Source organism: Caretta caretta, chromosome 1 (genome assembly GCF_965140235.1).
Source record: "Caretta caretta isolate rCarCar2 chromosome 1, rCarCar1.hap1, whole genome shotgun sequence".
Lineage (NCBI taxonomy): Eukaryota > Metazoa > Chordata > Testudines > Cheloniidae > Caretta > Caretta caretta.
Genome location: NC_134206.1, coordinates 281,460,141 through 281,477,964, shown reverse-complemented (window position 1 = coordinate 281,477,964; position 17,824 = coordinate 281,460,141). Strand labels below are relative to the sequence as shown.

General features: G+C 42.8%; 1 protein-coding gene and 1 long non-coding RNA gene across 4 annotated transcripts in view; one reads left to right on the top strand and one right to left on the bottom strand.

Moving 5' to 3' along the window:
• Positions 1-491: 491 nt before the first annotated feature.
• The window catches only part of PPP1R12A (protein phosphatase 1 regulatory subunit 12A), a 214,819-nt gene continuing 197,486 nt past the window's right edge, over positions 492-17,824 (bottom strand). For all 3 annotated transcript variants that reach the window (XM_075124336.1, XM_075124334.1, XM_075124335.1), the window contains 2 exons: positions 9,753-9,803; positions 492-2,962 (listed from right to left, as the gene is read on the bottom strand). In XM_075124336.1, coding sequence (XP_074980437.1) covers positions 2,876-2,962; positions 9,753-9,803 — 138 coding nt within the window. In that variant the 3' untranslated portion in view covers positions 492-2,875. The remainder of the gene's footprint in view (positions 2,963-9,752; positions 9,804-17,824) is intronic.
• On the top strand, positions 9,773-16,330 carry LOC142070586 (uncharacterized). Its single transcript, XR_012666456.1, has 3 exons — positions 9,773-9,828; positions 15,194-15,310; positions 16,162-16,330. It is a non-coding gene; the product is annotated as an uncharacterized LOC142070586 (long non-coding RNA).

Sequence of the window (17,824 nt, the reverse complement as noted above, 5' to 3'; positions counted from 1 at the left end):
TCTAAAACTCTGGTTCCATCCTTGCTGGGTGTTCAGGCCACATTAATTGGTGCCGTGGATTGTACGTGCTATCCTATTCCTGTGCTGCTCTAAATCTCAAGCACCAGCTGTTTCCATGTATGTTCAATATTAACTCTGGCACAGCTCTCTCCCTACCCTGGAACAGGTCCACTGAAAATACGAGTTACTGTTTTGAATTCCTTTCTCCTCCATGTCATTCACTGCACCATCAAAATCTATAGTAAGTTTAGTCAGTCAGGTACAACAAGCAATGAAGTGCTTTTCCCATTCCAGTAGCACCAAATGAGCAAGCAGACCTCCAAAGCAGAACTGTGCTTTAAGTTCTGTCATTTGCAGGTTGGGGTGTGGTGTTTTGTTTAAAGTTCACTTTTGGGGGTTTGTCTATCTACAGCAAAGTTTAGTTAGGAAAACATTTATGGAGAAATGAATTGGTGCTACAGAATAATCAATTAAATTCATCACCTACTCTATTAGAGTCAGGGTTGTATTTTACTGTGGTAATAGCACAAAAAACTGGTTCTCAGTTAAGTTCTGCATACAGACAGGTTTATGTAAAATATATAAACATTTGTCCAAGTTGTTACAGATTGCATAAATATGGCATTTTTACTGGTGCATTTACAGATGTGCATGTACAATGATGTGCAAATAATCACAATTAGATTACAATCTTTGAAAAGCACTTGAACTTTGCATCCAAGTAAAGCAATGAATGAAAAAATGCCCACTGAAGAATTTAAATACCAAACTCATAACATCATTTAAAATATTCTCAGTAAAACTTTCACACATTTAAAATAGCTTTTATTCATTTTATTTGTATATGTCAAAATACAATTTTTCCAAAAGAGTGGGTTTTGCAACTAGTTTCATGCAGATACAAGGTCTGCTCAGTACTACCAATAAAATCAATATAGCACAGTAGCTGTTCGTTTTTTAGATAAAGAATAAATAACCTAAATATAAAACACTAAAATATTAGAAACACGTATTTACTCATTCACAGGCACCCAAACTTTACCAAATATAATCCAGAATATGCCTAAGTGTCTCATAACAGAACTGAACATGTTGCATCCATTCAAACTGATCAATTCTCTGCCTTTTATGTTAGCGTAAGACAATGGTAGTTCCCTATATTCAGACCCATCTCTCATACAGATCAATTACAACAAGCTATCTCAAAAACTATCCTTGTACCTTTAAAATCAAGAATCCTGAGCTTGGTAGTAAGAGCATAACCTCACATCTTCAAAAAACCAATCAACTGAAAGAACATGTTCCCCTGACCAAAAAACAAAACAAAACAAAACAAAACCACACAAAAAACCTCCCCACCCCAAAAAAACAAAACCCCTCCCCAAGAAGTAGGCAGTAGAACACAATGACCTTTTTAAATGAAGGGGTACAAATTCACATTTAATATAGTATACAATAACCAATAATACAATAGCTACTACAAGCTTTACAATGTACAATTTATTTTAATGGCTGAACTGTTCAGTGGTATTAGGCAATAGTCTATGTGCCAATAAGATGTCATGTATAGTTTAGTGAAAATATAAAAGCTGTTTGTTTCTAACAAAAGCAATCTTCACTTAAGTACTTTTTTTTAAAAAAGGCCACTGAAATGTATAAAATGGTCTGAACAGGATGGTGGTATCAACTCAGATGCCTTTTCACATGGCAATAACAGTGCATATAAACATGGTGAGTGTAATGGGTTAGGTTTTTCAAATGATTTAGTAACGTTACTTTGGCTAGCACAACAGTTTTGGACAGCACTCAGATAAATACAGGTGTGTGAAATGTAGTGAAGCAGTTATATTTATGCAACTTTTATTATGGTGAACACTATCAACTGAAAAAATGGGAGGAACAAGGTAATAAAAGTATTTTATAGTTCAAACCTTTTGTCACAATAGGGCTCCGTACAATGTGTAAATTCATTTTACCATAAAAACTAATGAACTTTGTTAAACACACTATTCTGGAGTAGCCTAATTTGCAGTAACAGACATTTGCAATAGGGAAGTATATTCAAGCATGCCACGTGGTGGTCTGAAAATCAAAACAGTACACATTTATATATACAGCATCACTCAGTACCTGCTAAAATGAATGTGAAGATTACAGGATCTAACATGTTTCATTACAAACTTTTTTTTTTTATTAAAGTGACCAATAAAGGCAGAAAACAGGACTTGTAAAATAACTCTAGTTTCAACGGACTTTAAAGCATCTTGTATAGGAAATAAATGCATATTGCACAAACAGTGAAAGCAAACGTTCCACCAGACATGTTCCAGGTGGTTGGACAATACAGCTCTAGTTAGCAACACAAAGATGTATTTTAAAGGGTTGTGTGGTCTCTGCAAATGATAAAGCTGTGAAAACACTGTACAAGAAAAAACTGGTACATGAATAATTAAAAGCAAACACACAAATCCAAACTTAGATGTAAAGAAAAAACCGAGTATAGAAAAACTATGAACTGTGGCACAACATGAGTAACTGTCTTCTGTGAGAGCTGAAAGCTTTCGTTGATGCAAAAGTGTTTATGTACAACTAAGGCTTACTGGTTAAATATCTGAGGCATATCTGGCCTTGAACACTTTCCTCATATGCTGTAGCTGTAAACAAGATTTCTCAGTCATTTTATCTTCTCAGCAGCTGCGCTTTAACATGAAACAATGATCCTGATAAAAAGAACACAGGTAAGAGGGCATTTGGCAGGATATCTGAAAATGACAGTCTCCAAGGTATCTTCCCAAGCTTCCAGTGACTGCCACACCATGGTCCACTGGAGTTACTAGATATGTGCAATACCATTTTGCTGCTGTAGTAAACCTTTTTATTTGGAAAGTTTGCTTATAACTCTGATCAAGGCCCCATTTTCATCTTTTAGCCTCTGGTTGTCTGCCTTCAAGTCTGGTAGCATCTATCAAAAAATGGAAGCACAATGGTTATTTTGCTGGTATAACCTAAAACAAAGGCAACAAAACTAGACAAGGCAGTCATCAGAAATAGAACCTTTAGTCACAGAAGTTGTTTTAATTCCTTCAGTAATAAACTGGTTTAGAGCACTCGGCCTTCTGGCATGAAACAATTAGGCTATGGTATATAAGTTCTCCTTTGCTAGCACTAGATGCACTAAAATTCAGAAGCCAGAAAAAATGGCCTCATCCTGCTCAAGGTGCTTTTGTGCAAAAGAAATGTTGATTGAATTGTTATAAAGGTTTTAATTACTTCCAAGTGCACAACCAATATGATGGTTATCGATTCTTACTATTCAAGAGGCCCATCTACACTAGCAGTCTGCATTATTTCATCAAGATTTAATATTAAAGCTAAGCATTTCTGTTACTGTTCATTCCTGCATTGGTTCCAGCTTTCCATAATACCCAGCCTGAGCAATATAAAATCATAGAATTTAAGGTCAGAAGGGACATTATGATCGTCTAGTCTGACTTCCTGCACAACGCAAGCCACAGAATCTCACCCTCCCACTCCGGTAACAAACCCCTGACCTATGTCTGAGCTACTGAAGTCCTCAAATTGTGATTTAAAGACTGCAAAGATTTCAAGGTGCAGAGAATCCTTCAGCAAGTGACCCGTGCCCCACGCTGCAGAGAAAGGCAAAAACCCCCCAGGGCCTCTGCCAATCTGCCCTGGAGAAAAATTCCTTCCCGACCCCAAATATGGCGATCAGCTGAACTCTGAGCAAGTGGGCAAGACTGCTTCAGCATGTCTTGTAGCACTACCTTCAATCGCTGCTGTACCTATGCTTCGGAGCACCCATCCCATGGTTCCACACTCAGCTTTCCAAGTAGCAGAGTGTACATACACCCAGGAAAACAACATTAAAAAAATATTATGGTTGCAAAGTCAAAAACTCAAAAGTTAGAAAATGCCAGAATTAAAGGTTACCTGGAAGGCTGGGAGATGCACAGGCACAGAGGGGGTTAGGAACCAATGGATGAGGGAGGGAGGGTGGACAGGCACAGAGAGGGAGCAGGGCAGGAGCTGGGATGACAGGGGGACAGGATCAGAGGGGAAGGATGCGCTAGGATCACAAGGATCTATAACCACTACAGAGAACACTCCCCTACAGAAACTAGAAATTGATCCCAGGAGTTCTCAGTCTCCACATTCACCTGTGGTCAGAAAATATCTGTGAAGACTCTTGGCAAACTGCGTGTCCTCACCCGACATAGAAGATAACAGCCTATTTCTGCTAACAGCTACCTCAAGCATCAGAGCTCTGTGTTTTGGATCTAAATGTCCAAACCCTGCTGATGACCCAATCAATACAGTTCCGACATGATTTTTTTGTTTAAAAAAAGTTAGCAAGTTGTGCACACAACCAACCCATATGTTAAAAGAACATTAAGCCTGCAAAATCAAGCATTCAAAAGTTAGGCTGCCCACACAGTGTAATTCTCCCCTCTACCCCAATGCGTATGTATTACAATCTGCACAGAATGATCACATTTCCCTGCCCCCATAATACCCCTGCCTCTCCAGTGCACAGGATAAGCCTGTCCAGGGAATGAATCACGGTTGTGTAATGAGTTACAGTATCCATAGGATCCCTGCCTCATTTGCAGAAATGTGAAGGTGCTTGGTGTGTGCAGCAGGACGTTGCAGGAAGAGGAAAGATGGTTTCATCATGATTAAGGAACTCGAATGCCAACTACAGTCTATCCTTGCCTCTGCCAGTGTTCCTGTGTGAGGCTACGCACACTTTAAAACCAGACTTTTCACAGCTGGCCACTAGTTGTGTGTTCATCATTTTCTGGGTGTCCGCATTTTTGACCCTGGGGTCTGATGTGCAGAAGTACTCAGCACTCTCAGCTGCAACTGAAGTCAATGGGAGCTGAGCTTCTATCATATAAACAACTATAAAATGCTCTGGGCTTTGAAAAATCAAGCCCCATGTGTCTCCACTTGGGCACCCAAAATTAGCAGGCACTTTACTATTTTGGCCTTAATCTCTCTGAGCTTCAGTTCCCCAGCTGTAAAATGGGGATGAAAACCCCTCATCTCACAGGGGTATGATTAATGTTTGTGAAGCACTCTCATGCTATGGTCAGAGAACCCCAGAAACACCCATGAGGATGTTAATAATTCTATCTTCAGATCAGGGTTTGAATGGTATGTGTTAAATCAGGGCTGGGGCTGAACACTGAACAAAGGAGAAGATAAAAGGAAATATTTAAAAAACTTTCATGGAATGAGGCAGGAGCCTTAGGACTTTTGAGCACTTGACTTTGCAACGTTAACTCTTAATGTGCCTTTTTTAAATGCAATATTATCTCTAGTATACTGTGGTGTATGTATTATGTGTATGGACATATCTCTGTACCACTGTAACATGGTTTGTTCCAGTGTTTCTGTCCTATCTGGGGACCAGTGTACAGTGAAATATAGATGAAATGGCCAAAGACTACCACGCTCCTACCTTTTCTGCTGCTCAGTTTGCTCTGGGCTTCTAGGCCCAGAATCCTATGGAACCTCAGTGTCTGTGCTTGAGGAAGTAAGACACTTGGTTTTATTCTTCGTATATTTGTAAAAAGAAAAGTTTGTTTTACATGGTTTTGCTGCTTCTTATTTTGAAACTAAATAGTTTTCTCTTTAGGTCTAGAAAGCAGAAAAATGCAAGCTCAGGTGTGGAGTAAGAACGTCTCTCTGACCTATCCATGAGGCTTAGTCAATTCCTCCATGTCCCCAAATGTACTAGTCAGTCCTCAAGGCAAATTTGGGGGAGTGTGGTATGGCAGGCTGACCAGAAGGCACCAGTGCACCTGAAGGAGATAAGTACCGTAGAGAGCTGAGAGTTACTGGTGTGCGTATGGAGCTTGGTCTGTTTTCACAAATGGTTATTTTTTTATTTTCTGTACAAATCTCTGGTGTGTGGGAGATGGGGCTCCAGCTCCACAGTCCTGTGCCAACTCACTCCTTAATGAGGGAGCTACAGTTATTACCAGCATTAATGTATGTGAGCACACACAAGCTTTAGCTTTTTTCCCCCTTAGTGAATTTCCATCCAGATGAAAAAACACTATTCAAACACAGGGCTTTGTCTAAATACAATCTATTTATTATGCAGTTACATAGTTGGCAAAAACTGTCCTTAATAGTTTTTCTTCTGATGAAGCTATTCGTGCATTACTACCCAAGACAGGCAGGAGTAATGGGTAGAGAATATATCAGCCAAATACTGAATGGGAGAGGTGACAGCACCAGTGTTCTGTATTATGGCAGTAATAGATAGGAGTATTATGGGATTGATCTGGGAGGACAATCTGAAATAGATTAGCTGCAACTCTGTGCTCCTTGTGTATATGAATGCTAAAATGGTTTAACGTGAACCAGCAAAAGCAGAACAACTCACAACATTTTCTTGGGGCTAGTGCAATCTTACTGGATTTAGAAATTCCAGCGACATGTCCACGTACCACTTTAACACAAGGGGGCACATCCTCGGCTGGTATAACTAATGAAGCTCTGACAAGTTACACCAGCTGAGGATCTGCCCTAAAACACTTCACTAGCATTTCAGGTGCTTGAACAGGTGGTGTAAATTCCAAAATTCTCTAGTGTAGCTGAGCCTTTAGTTAACCCTTCGCTATATATATAAAGCTTAAATTCTAGTTTACTTCTCTCTGAAAAACAAGAGCATCTTTCTGTGGTCTCTTAAATAAGCAAGACCATAACATGCACTATTTTTATCTTGTTATATTATTGTGGGTAGTTTTGCATAGGTCTAGTTGATGCAAAATGTCATTCAGTAGTCACTAAGCACATCTTTTAGAAGCCAAACCCAGATTTTTACAAAACCAAACCCATAAATGATTAACAGTTTTGCATAAACAAAGGTTGCAACAGACCGTGCTCATGAGCATGTGCAGCCTCCTACCCCAACCCCCCAATGGAAAATTCTGAGGCCTGAGGCAGAACCAAAAAAAACACATACGTCCCTCCTCTCTCTTCTGGGACAGAGAGAGAAGGTGTGTGCGTGCGTGTGTGTAAAAATGAGGAAGGTGGAAGGGCCATTAGCCATAAAAAAAATTCTATTTTTAAATATATTTTCATCTGGCCCAGATCCACAGGGCTCAGAGCTTCAGCCATGCATAGTTTTTCTATGAAGGACAAAGGGTTAGTGGGCTGAAAGATTTGGCATGTGGATAAGAAGCAGGGGAATGGGTCAAATTTTGTTTTCTCAAAAGGTAGCCACCAAATGGATTTTTCACAGATGTCCCCTGTAACTGGATTTCACACAGGTATAACACCTGTAATCTTCAAATCAACAATCAGATTTCCTTTGGTTTACAGTTACAGATTTTCAAGCTTATTTTAAACCTAGTTTGATAAAAAGAGTATTAGCACAACCGAGCCATACCTGAACTAAACAAAGTATTTGAACAAATACATAATAAGGCTTGAAATTCAAATACATTTTTGAAGAAAAGATTACTTTTTTGCATACCAAAACTCTACATATTGGAATGTAAAAACTAGAATAGCTGATGCAAATAATCAAGTCCACAATCCTGAAATCATTACTCAGATATTCACTAGGACAATTTTGATTTGGGTCAATCTTATAAAAAGTTAACTGCAGAGAGAGGAAGATCTCTACTGTTAATTTTAATATGTTGGAAATTTTGAGGTCAATTGTCAAACTCTGCATTTTGTATAAAGATCAAAACAAAGGAAACCTAATGCTAGTTCAAGTCCTGCGTGAACAACCATGCCTTTTGGGGCACCACATCTTTACATAAAGTATAAATAAACTACAATCAAAAATCTTGTACAAGACAAGAAATACCTATTTCTTGAACTGTCCTCTGATTCATCTTTGAATGCAAAATGATAAGATATTATGCTAGTAAGGATAATACCAAACCCTACCAATGTGTCTGTAATAAGGAACAGGAGCTGGGACACTGGACATCATGCATAAGCCATACTTCTGTAATCAAGCAATAAGTAAATCTTCAGACACACAAGCATTAATAGAAAAGTGCTGCCAAAGCACTAGCTAAAATTCAACACCTGCCAGGCTACTCAAAGGAGAAAAAAAGAAGAAAGAAGAAATTACAAGTCCACAGAACGTAGTTGCCTACAGGACCCTGAGAGCTTTGTAACCACTCTGGTCAAGGCCCTATTCTCAGCCAGCAGTCGCTCATTTAAATGTCTCAAAGATTGAATCTGCAGGAATCATAAAAAACAGGAGTGAAAACAAGAGAAAAGCAAGTATAGTATGACAAGGAGAACTGAAAGAGAACAAATCAAAAGAGACAATCATGTTAAAAGCAGATAACTAACTGTGAAAGGAAAGGATCAAAAAGTGGCACATTCTTGAAATGTAATCTAAGAACAGCCAGTGATTAGTCACAGCTTTCCAGAACAATTCAGGATGCATTAACAATGAGAGTTATTTCTGGAATTCTTTACTTAAAATTCTAATTACATGGACTAAATTTCCCATTCAGCAATCTGCAAATAATCATGTGCTTAACATATACTTTTATGTGACAATACAGCAAACAAATAGGATGAGAGTTAATCTTACAATTAAAAACGTTAATGTGTAGCTGCAAAAAAAAACCCCAACAACTTTGCAAAACTGGTAATATATTTGTATTCTCTATTTCTCTTATCCCTCTAGCCATCCTTAAGGATAACCTACAAGTATAACACAACATGATATTTTCTATTCTGGAATTCCCCATCATTAGAAGAATGAAAATTTTTCCCTTGCTGTAGTTTGCTTTCTGTCCCAAATATTATTTTGTTCTCCATTAAGGCACACGTACTTGGCTCTGAATCTAATGCAGATAAAACAACATGGTTGTCTTTTGTATACTTCTCTGCTTGTCATCATCCATTATGTCAACAAGAACTCCATGTATGCATTTAAAAAAAAAGTTTCTGGAGAGAGCTGTTGCAGAGCAGCAGGGAGAGCTCAAAAATGTGTTTTAGAAGAAACCCTTTAGCAACAGAATAGCGAATACTGGCTGTTAATAGACTGGGGGGGTGCCTCTAAAATTATAGCGTCCAAAGACGTTTTCTAGTTCACCACATTCCAGCTGCTTCCTTGGTATGATTTAATTTTATCAGCAGTTTGGTTGGCTCGCTTCTGGAGTTTTGTCCATGGATATAATGAAAAATGTATATATGGTCAACTCCCTGGATTAACCTTATTTAGCTCAAATCATATCACGACTTAAGAAAAGAAAACCAATCACAGAGATTAACTCTAGAACTACAAGGTTAAAGTCTTGTTTTTAAAAAAAAAATTTCACAGGCCAATCCTCTGTTTTGCACTACTGTAAGAGTGAATGAAAACCATACAATACCATCTCAGCCTCGAAAAGTGATTCACTTTTCCCCTTGGTTTCAGTTAAAAAAACTACCCTAGAAACCTTTGACTTTTCTCCCATCCTAAACTTGTAAATTTCAGCCACCTTCTTAAAAAAATAAATTAAAAAAAAATAATCACCCTTTGCTATTATATCCTTTGGAAACAGAGCAGTAACTGAATTGCAGATTACTGCACAAGAGATTCTGTTGTGGTTGCATCGGGGAAATGATGAATTTGCCTATTCTCCAATGAGATTGCCAACAGCTGGAAAACTTCCACCTTACAAATAATGTGAACCACCAACACACTTTTTTTTTTTTTTTAATAGAATTAGTCACAAATGGTGTGACGCACTTACTTTGAGTTCCTCTTCCATTTCAGATATCCGTCTTTCTAGAGCTCTTCGTTCCTAGATCAAAGGAGTGGAGTTAATGGTAAGCAATGCAAATTGCATTTTTAATACTTCTTGTAAATATGGTGAAAATAGTGATACATGTCAAGTTTCAAAGACCAAACAACTTGAAGCACAGAGTGTACAGGAGACTTGTGATGCCAGTGATGTGTAGAAAATTCTTTCACATTACAATTTAAAAATTTAGACGGAAGAGAGAATAAGATATTCATTAAATTTTTCAAAATACATCCCATCTCTTCCTGTACATTAATTTGGACAGGGTATAAGTATGCCTTTGTTCAGATTTATTCCCTAAGGTAGACTTCTGTGATCGTTCAACATACAAGAAATGCAGAAAATGATCAGAAACAAACAAGTATATTAAAAGAAACAAAAAACACAAAAGCATAGGCTTTCATAGACAAGCAAATATAGCTGAAATGTTTGTCTCCTCTCAGAATCTTCCTAAGACACTTTTTTTTTTTTAAAGTTCATTCCCATAATATATTCTAGATTAACAATGCAGGCAACAGACTTGATATCATGATTCCTTTCCTTGTGTAAGACAATGCAGTGGGTCTTATTTAAAAGCAGTTGCCATATTGAATATTTTACATTCCAATTTTTCAAAGAGTGAAAGGCAAAAGCAACAGATTACTGCAAAGTGTACATTTATATCTGCATACAATGGTGTTATGCAAAACAGCAAGCAGCATTAACTGAGGTGTGTAAAACTTTGGTTAGATCATACCGCCCAGTAGACACTGACTCTTGCCGGTCACCTTTCAGATACAAACCATTTGAATTTAGTTTAATCATAGTGTAGTTATTTCCCCAGACATATTTCCCCATTTTAGCAAATAACTTTAAAGGTTTAGCAAAGTAATCATTTACTGCAGTTGTTAGTATCTTTAGTTTATTCTACTTAATTCTTCTGAGTTGAGAATTGTATTTTTCTAAGATGATATTGACAGATAATAATGGGCATAGTTATCTGTACCAGTGAGTTAACTGCAGTAAGCACGTGAACAACAAAAGCAAAATAACAAAGCCAAATAAAACAATTCCAAGAAAATAGCAAACCCAAGTTACCCATTATTAGTTTTTAAGGGTAGCATTTATTACCAGAGCTCTTAGAAACTAGCGGTCAATTAAGTACAGTTCAGACTTCATGAAGTTTTTACAGTTCAAGCCAGGATGGATTGATTCAAATCAAAGCAATTTAAATAACCAATTTCAATCATGATTTAAATCGGCAAGCAGGAAACACTGATTTAAAATAATTTTAATTGTGTTTCGCAGTTGTACTTCATTATGTTTTCAAAAGACAGGCTGATTTTCATTGGTTGGAAACCAGGGGAATATGCTATATCTATATGTTTATTTAAGATTTACTTAAAAACAGCTTATTGATGCTTAATCACATTCTTCATTTTTATGTTTATGTTAAAAATGATGATTATCTAAAAGTTTATAAAAACATGTTTTGCATTTAAAACTAATTTATTAAACAAAGGAAGCATTATGCCTAATTAATGAATTGAACTGATTGTTTCTGGCCATAATCAGAGTTTAACGACAAAAGGGACTACCAGATAATGTAGTCTGACCTCTTGTATATCTACCTCTACCGAGCACCCGCATACTAAACCCAACAACCAAAACATCACAGCCCACAGGAGACTAGACTATTGTGTGTCACAGGCAGAGAATAGGCGGGAGCGAGGTGCACCAGCGCCCGAGGTCCCGCAATTGCGGGTAAAATTATGTAGTGGATACCCAGATAATCCTGGCAAATGACCCACATGCACATGTAGTGGAAGGCGAACCCCTCAAGGTCACAGGGGACCTGGGGGAAAATTCCTGCCTGATCCCACATATGGTGATTAGTTAGACCCTGAGCATGTGAACAAGAACCAGCCAAACAAACACTGGCATGAAAGAATGCTTGGTGCCACATCAGAACACTGGCCCTCCCCAGTGTCCACGGTCACCATGTCCTTCAAAAGTTTAGAACTAGTAGATCTCATGCTTTCTCACCTAATTTGTATTCATAGCTAGAAGAGGAAATCAAGCCTTCCTACTTTTTTAGCTTCCTATTGGTGTCTCAACTTGGAATGAACTAGTCATTGAACTGAATTAGTTGAATAAACTGAAATGAAGAAAATATTCTCTCTGCACCTACAGAAGAGGCTACTCCTGTGAAAGCTAGTTTAGCTCTTCAAGGAACTCTAGTTTGAGGTGTTTTGCCAGTGACTTCCAAGAGTTCAGTGGTATGTCTTTCTTTAAAATTTGGCAAACATGTACTACTTAATACTATTTTGTATTTAAATGATTTTAATAGATTATAGTAAGTTTAGGCCTTAAAAAAGAATGTCTATTTCAAATTTAGTTTTAAATAGGTTTTTTTATTTGAATAAAACAATTCAATTTAAATAAAGTATGTTTTTTTTAAAAATATATAATTGCTTTTTATCTATGCTGGTCCAAACTACACAAGAGGGGCTCTTAATTGGGCTGACCTAGTAAATTGTCTGTTATGCAAATAGCAAAATTCTGATGAATAAAAAGTGTCCAGAAAATGAAAGTTGTTTCTATGATACAGACGTGTCCCTAACAACAAGCTTCTTACTGTAGCGGGAGCACATTTTAGAAAACAAAAACAAAATACAGTTACAGCTACGTTACTATTTTCTCATGGAGAAAAAAAAAACCCTGGATTCCCTGTACCACAATTTACAGAAGTAACACTTAAACAGCAATTTTAGCAGCTTTCACTAGTTAATAGAAATACTGACAACAGTTATTAGTAAGGCTGTCAAGCGATTAAAAAAAATTAATCACGATTAATCGCACTGTTAAACAATAGAATGCCATTTAATTAAATATTTTTGAATGTATATTTTCTACATTTTCAAATATATTGATTTCAATTACAACAGAGTACAAAGTTTACAGTGATCACTTTATATTTATTTTCATTACAAATATTTGCACTGTAAAAAACAAAAGAAATAGTATATTTCAATTCACCTAATACAAGTACTGTAGTGCAATCTCTTTATAATGAAAGTTGAACTTATAAATGTAGAATTATGTACAAAAAATAACTGCTTTCAAAAATAAATCAATGTAAAACTTAAGAAAAGACTATTACTTTTTCTGTAACTGGTGTTCTTTGAGATGTGTTGCTCATGTCTATTCCACAATAGGTGTGTGTGCTTGCCACGTGCACTGGTGCCTGAAGTTTTTTCCATAGCAGTACCCGTGGGAGGGAGAGAGTGCCCCCCGCGACCCCTGGAGTGGTGTCTGCCTGGCACGGTATAAGGGGAGCTGTGTGCTCCCCCACCCTCAGTTTCTTCTTGCCAGACAACTCTGACAGAGGGGAAGGAGGGTGGGATGTGGAATAGACAAGAGCAACACATCTTGAAGAACACCAGTTACGGAAAAGGTAACAGTCTTTTCTTCTTCAAGTGATTGCTCATGTGTATTCCACAATAGGTGATTCCAAGCTATATCTGTTGGAGGTGGGTAGGAGTTCACAAGTTCCCAGGAAGGAGGACAGCCCTGCCGAACCCGGTGTCATCCCTGGTTTGGGGGATGATCGCATAGTGCGAGGTGAACGTATGAATCAAAGACCATGTGGCGGCCGTACAAATGTCCTGGATGGGGACGTGGGCCACGAAGGCAGCCGACGACGCAGGCAGCCAACGACGCCTGCGCCCGAGTCAAGTGTGCCCTCACAATGGGTGGCGGGGGGACATCCACCAGCTCATAACAGGAGCAGATGCACGAAGCGATCCAATTGGAAAGCTGCTGGCCCCTCGCGCGCTCAGCCGAGGCGATGAACAGTTGCGAGGACTTTCTGAATGGCTTGGTTTGCTCGAGGTAGAAAGCCAGAGCCTGCTGCACACTGAGAATGTGGAGATGGCACTCCTCACTGGGTGTGTGAGGCCTGGGGCAGAGGACTGGTAGAAAAATGTCCTGACCCATGTGGTAGGCAGAGACCACCTTGAATGCGGAGTGCAGGCAGAGCTGGACCTTGTCCTTATGAAAGGCCACATACGACGGCTCAGAGGTCAGGATCCTGAGCTCCGAGACTCGCCTGGCCAAAGTGATTGCAACCAGGAAGGCCACCTTCCATGAGAGGTGAGACCAGGAGCACGTGGCCAGTGGTTCAAACAGGGCCCCCGTGAGACGAGCCAACACCGGATTTAGGTCCCACAGCGGGACAGGGGGTCTAGAATACGAAAAAAGATGGTCCAAACCCTCAAGGAACCGGCCAGTCACAGCATGGGAAAAATACCATGTGCCCTTGCACTGGCGGATGGAAGGCCGACATGGCTGCCAGGTGCACCTTGATGGACGAGGGCGCCAGGCCCTGGGCCCTCAGGTGGAAGAGGTAATCAAGGATAAGCTGGATTGGGGCGGCCATCGGGAACACACCCTGGTCTACCGCCCACCTAGAAAGCTGGGACCACTTTGCTAAATAAGTATGGCGAGTGGAAGGCCATCTACTTTCAAGGAGGACGCGCTGGACCTGTTCTGTGCATGTGCTTTCCTCTCCACCTAACCACTGAGCAGCCATGCCGCGAGATGAAGCGCCACTAGGTTGGAATGGAGGTGGCGGCCCTGGTCCTGAGAGAGCAGGTCCAGGCAGAGCAGCAACGGCCACGGCGGAGCTACCGCCAGGCCCGTGAGGGTCCCGTACTAATGCTGCCTGGGCCACGCCGGTGCAATCAGGAGGACCCGGGCCTTGTCTGTCTTTATCTTCTCCAGGACCCTGCTGATTAGAGGGAATGGGAGAAAGGCATAGAGAAGCTGGCCTCAGAGGACAGGAGAAAGGCATCGGAGATAGCGCTCCTCCCCAGGCCCCGCCCCCGGAGCAGAACTGGGGGCATCGCCATTTCTGCTGAATCGCAAATAGGTCCACCCGGGGAGTTCCCCACCTTTGGAAGAGCTGGTGGGCCACTTCTGGGTGGAGGGACCACTCGTGTTGCGAGGAAAAGTCCCTGCTCAAGCGATCTGCCCTCTCGTTCCGAGCATGTTGTTTGGGGAGAACCACAACCGTAGGGAGGTGATCACAGAGTCCGGCAAGGTGAGGACCTTGTCCGTCCTCTCCGTGGCCTGGGAGAATTTCGAGGCCAACCAGAGCTGGAGGGACCTCATCCTGAGTCTGGCGTGACAGACCACGCACGTGCACACCGACATGTGACCCAAGAGTTGCAGGCAAACCCTGGCTGTTGTGTCACCAGGAACCTTGTGACCGAGTCCATGAGACCTTTCAGGGTCTTGAATCTGTCTGGCGGGAGAGAGGCCCTGGCCGACACTGCGTCCAGGAGCGCCCTGATAAACTCTATGCATTGGACCAGGACTAAAGTGGACTTGGTGTTTTTTACCAACAGGACCAAGGCGGTGCACGTGGACAGGAGCGCCACATGATCCCTCACCTGTGACTGGGAGATGCCCTTGCCAAGCCAATTGTCCAGATAGGGAAATATCTGGACCCCCTGCCCTCTGAGGTAGGTCGCTATCACCGACATGTATTTTGTAAACCCCCTGGGGGAAGTGGACAGACCAAACGGGAGGACCATGAAATGGAGGAAGCACCTGTGCCCCTGGGATATGTGGATGCGGAAGTATGCGTCCTGTAGATCAAGGGCAGCATACCAGTCCCCGGAATCCAGGGAGGGGATGACGGAGGCCAGGGCGACCATGCGGAACTTGAGTTTCACCATGTACTGGTTCAGACTTCGCAGGTCCAGGATGGGCTTGAGCCCCCCTTTGGCCTCCAGGATAAGAAAATAACGAGAGCAATACCCCTTGCCCATGAACTCCTTGGGCACTGCCTCTATCACTCCTAATCCTAGGCGCCGCCCCATCGAGCAGAGATTTGTGCAAGGGGTCCCCAAGAGGGACAGGGTAAGGGGGTGGTTGGGCGGGGAGGAAGTAAACCGGAGGGTGTAACCTCGGGAGATGGAGTTGAGGACCCATCGGTCTGAGGTTAGCCGTGACCATTCCGGGAAGAAAGCACACAACCAGTTGGAGAAGGGGAGCTTTATTGGGGATGGATCCCTGGTGAGGACTGGCGGGGTGCCCCGAGTGTCCCATCAAAAAACACCTTTTCCCTGCCTGCTTGCCCTTGGAGGACCCAGGCTGGGGGGGCAGGCCGAGACTGCCTCTGAGGGTATCTCTTATAGTCCCTCTGCTTCTTATGGGTGGCCTCATACTTCGGGAGGGCGGCCTGGGCGGGAGTCTGCTGCGGCTTGAACTTAGGTTTTGCCAGAGCTAGGACACAGAGGCCCAGAGTCTGGAGGGTCATGCGGGAGTCTTTCATGCCATGCAGTCTTGTGTCTGTTTCCTCCGCAAACAGAGCTTTCCCGTCAAACAGGAGATCCTGCATGGAAGACTGTGCCTCGCTGGACAGCCCAGAGACCAGGAGCCATGACGCCCGTCTCATGAACACCGTGGAGGCCATTGATCGTGTGGCCATGTCTGCAGCATCTGAGGCTGCCTGCAGGGACGCCCTAGTGGCCACTGCCCCTTCCTCCACTATCGCGCTCCTGAAGCGAGTCCTCAAACTTGGGCAGTGAGCCCCACAGACTGAATTCATGCCAGCGCAGGAGAGCCTGATGGTTTGTCACTTGTAACTGGAAGCTTGAAGATGAATAAATTTTCCTTCCGAAAGAGTCCAGTCTCCGAGAGTCTTTGTTCTTCGGGGTCGGGGCTGGCTGATCCTGCCATTCCCTGTGGTTGACTGACTTGAGCACCAGGGAGTTGGGCGCCGGGTGGGTATACAAGTACTCATGCCCTTTAGTGGGTACTTGTGTTCCACCTTTTTAGAGACGGGGGCCAATGAGGCCAGTGTTTGCCACAAGGCATTTGAAATCTTAGCCACCCCTTCATGGAGAGGCAAGGCCACGGTACCTGGTGCCAATGGGGACAACACGTTAGAGAGTCTGAGGGCTCCTCCATCTCCTGAGGTCCCTTCCAACCCTGATATTCTATGATTCTATGATTCTATGATTCCTCTGCTTGGAGGTGGAGGCTTGCTGCCACCCTCTTTAAGAGTTCTTGGTGGGCCCTGAAGTCTTCCTGCGGGACAGAGGGGGCCGCAATTGCTTCCTCTGGGTGGGGCGAAGAGCCCGGTGCGGTGCTCTGGGTGTTGGCTGGCACTGGAGGGTTCACCACTTGGTCGGACTCCGGTCACGGTGCCGAGGACGTACGTCTCACTGACTCCTTTCTCAGGGGTCTGGAGAGGGAGGCCAACGGTTCTTCCAAAGCTCCAGCCACCGAGTGAGCTCCCACTGGGGGCTGCGTCGGAGGCCATGGTGCCCACTGGTACCATTGGGCCAGCCACGATGCTCGGTGCCACTGCACCTGCTGTGGCACCGGTGGGGCTGGCTGTTCGGGTTGGCTGGCCTTGCCCATCGAAGGACGGCTATGAATGGAGACCGGGCTGGCATAAAGTCTGCTGCTGTCTCTGGACCGGGAGGAATGGCGGTGCCGGGATCTACGACGGCCATGGGACTGCGATCTCGACATGGAGGACTGGTACCGACAGAAACAGCTGCTCCGCGAACGGCCAACAGGCAGACCCACGATGGTGAGACACCGGCGATAGATGCCCGGGGCTGCTATGTCTTGGCGGAGACTTGGAGCAGAAGTCTGAGCGGGAACGGTGTCAACGACTGTGCTGTGACTGACTGCGGTACCTTCTGTGAGACGAGGTCCATAGGCGACGCCCGCTGCGGTCCCGTCAATATTCACTCCTTGAGGATGAGCGGTGCCAAGAGTCCCGGCTGGAGGGAACCCAGCCAGACAGTCTGGTTGGCGTTGAGGGTGAACCACATGGACTCTGCCCCAAGCAGTCACTGGGCGGTGAACAGCAGTGGGAATGTTCCCTCGACTGAGACTGGTACCAGGCCAGAGGCGACTGTGGAGATCCCAGCAGCGGCTTGCCTTTGGAGTGTAGGGCCAACATCGGCGGTGCTCCAGGCACGGGCATGGACATAATGTCCCGGGCCGCCTGGAGA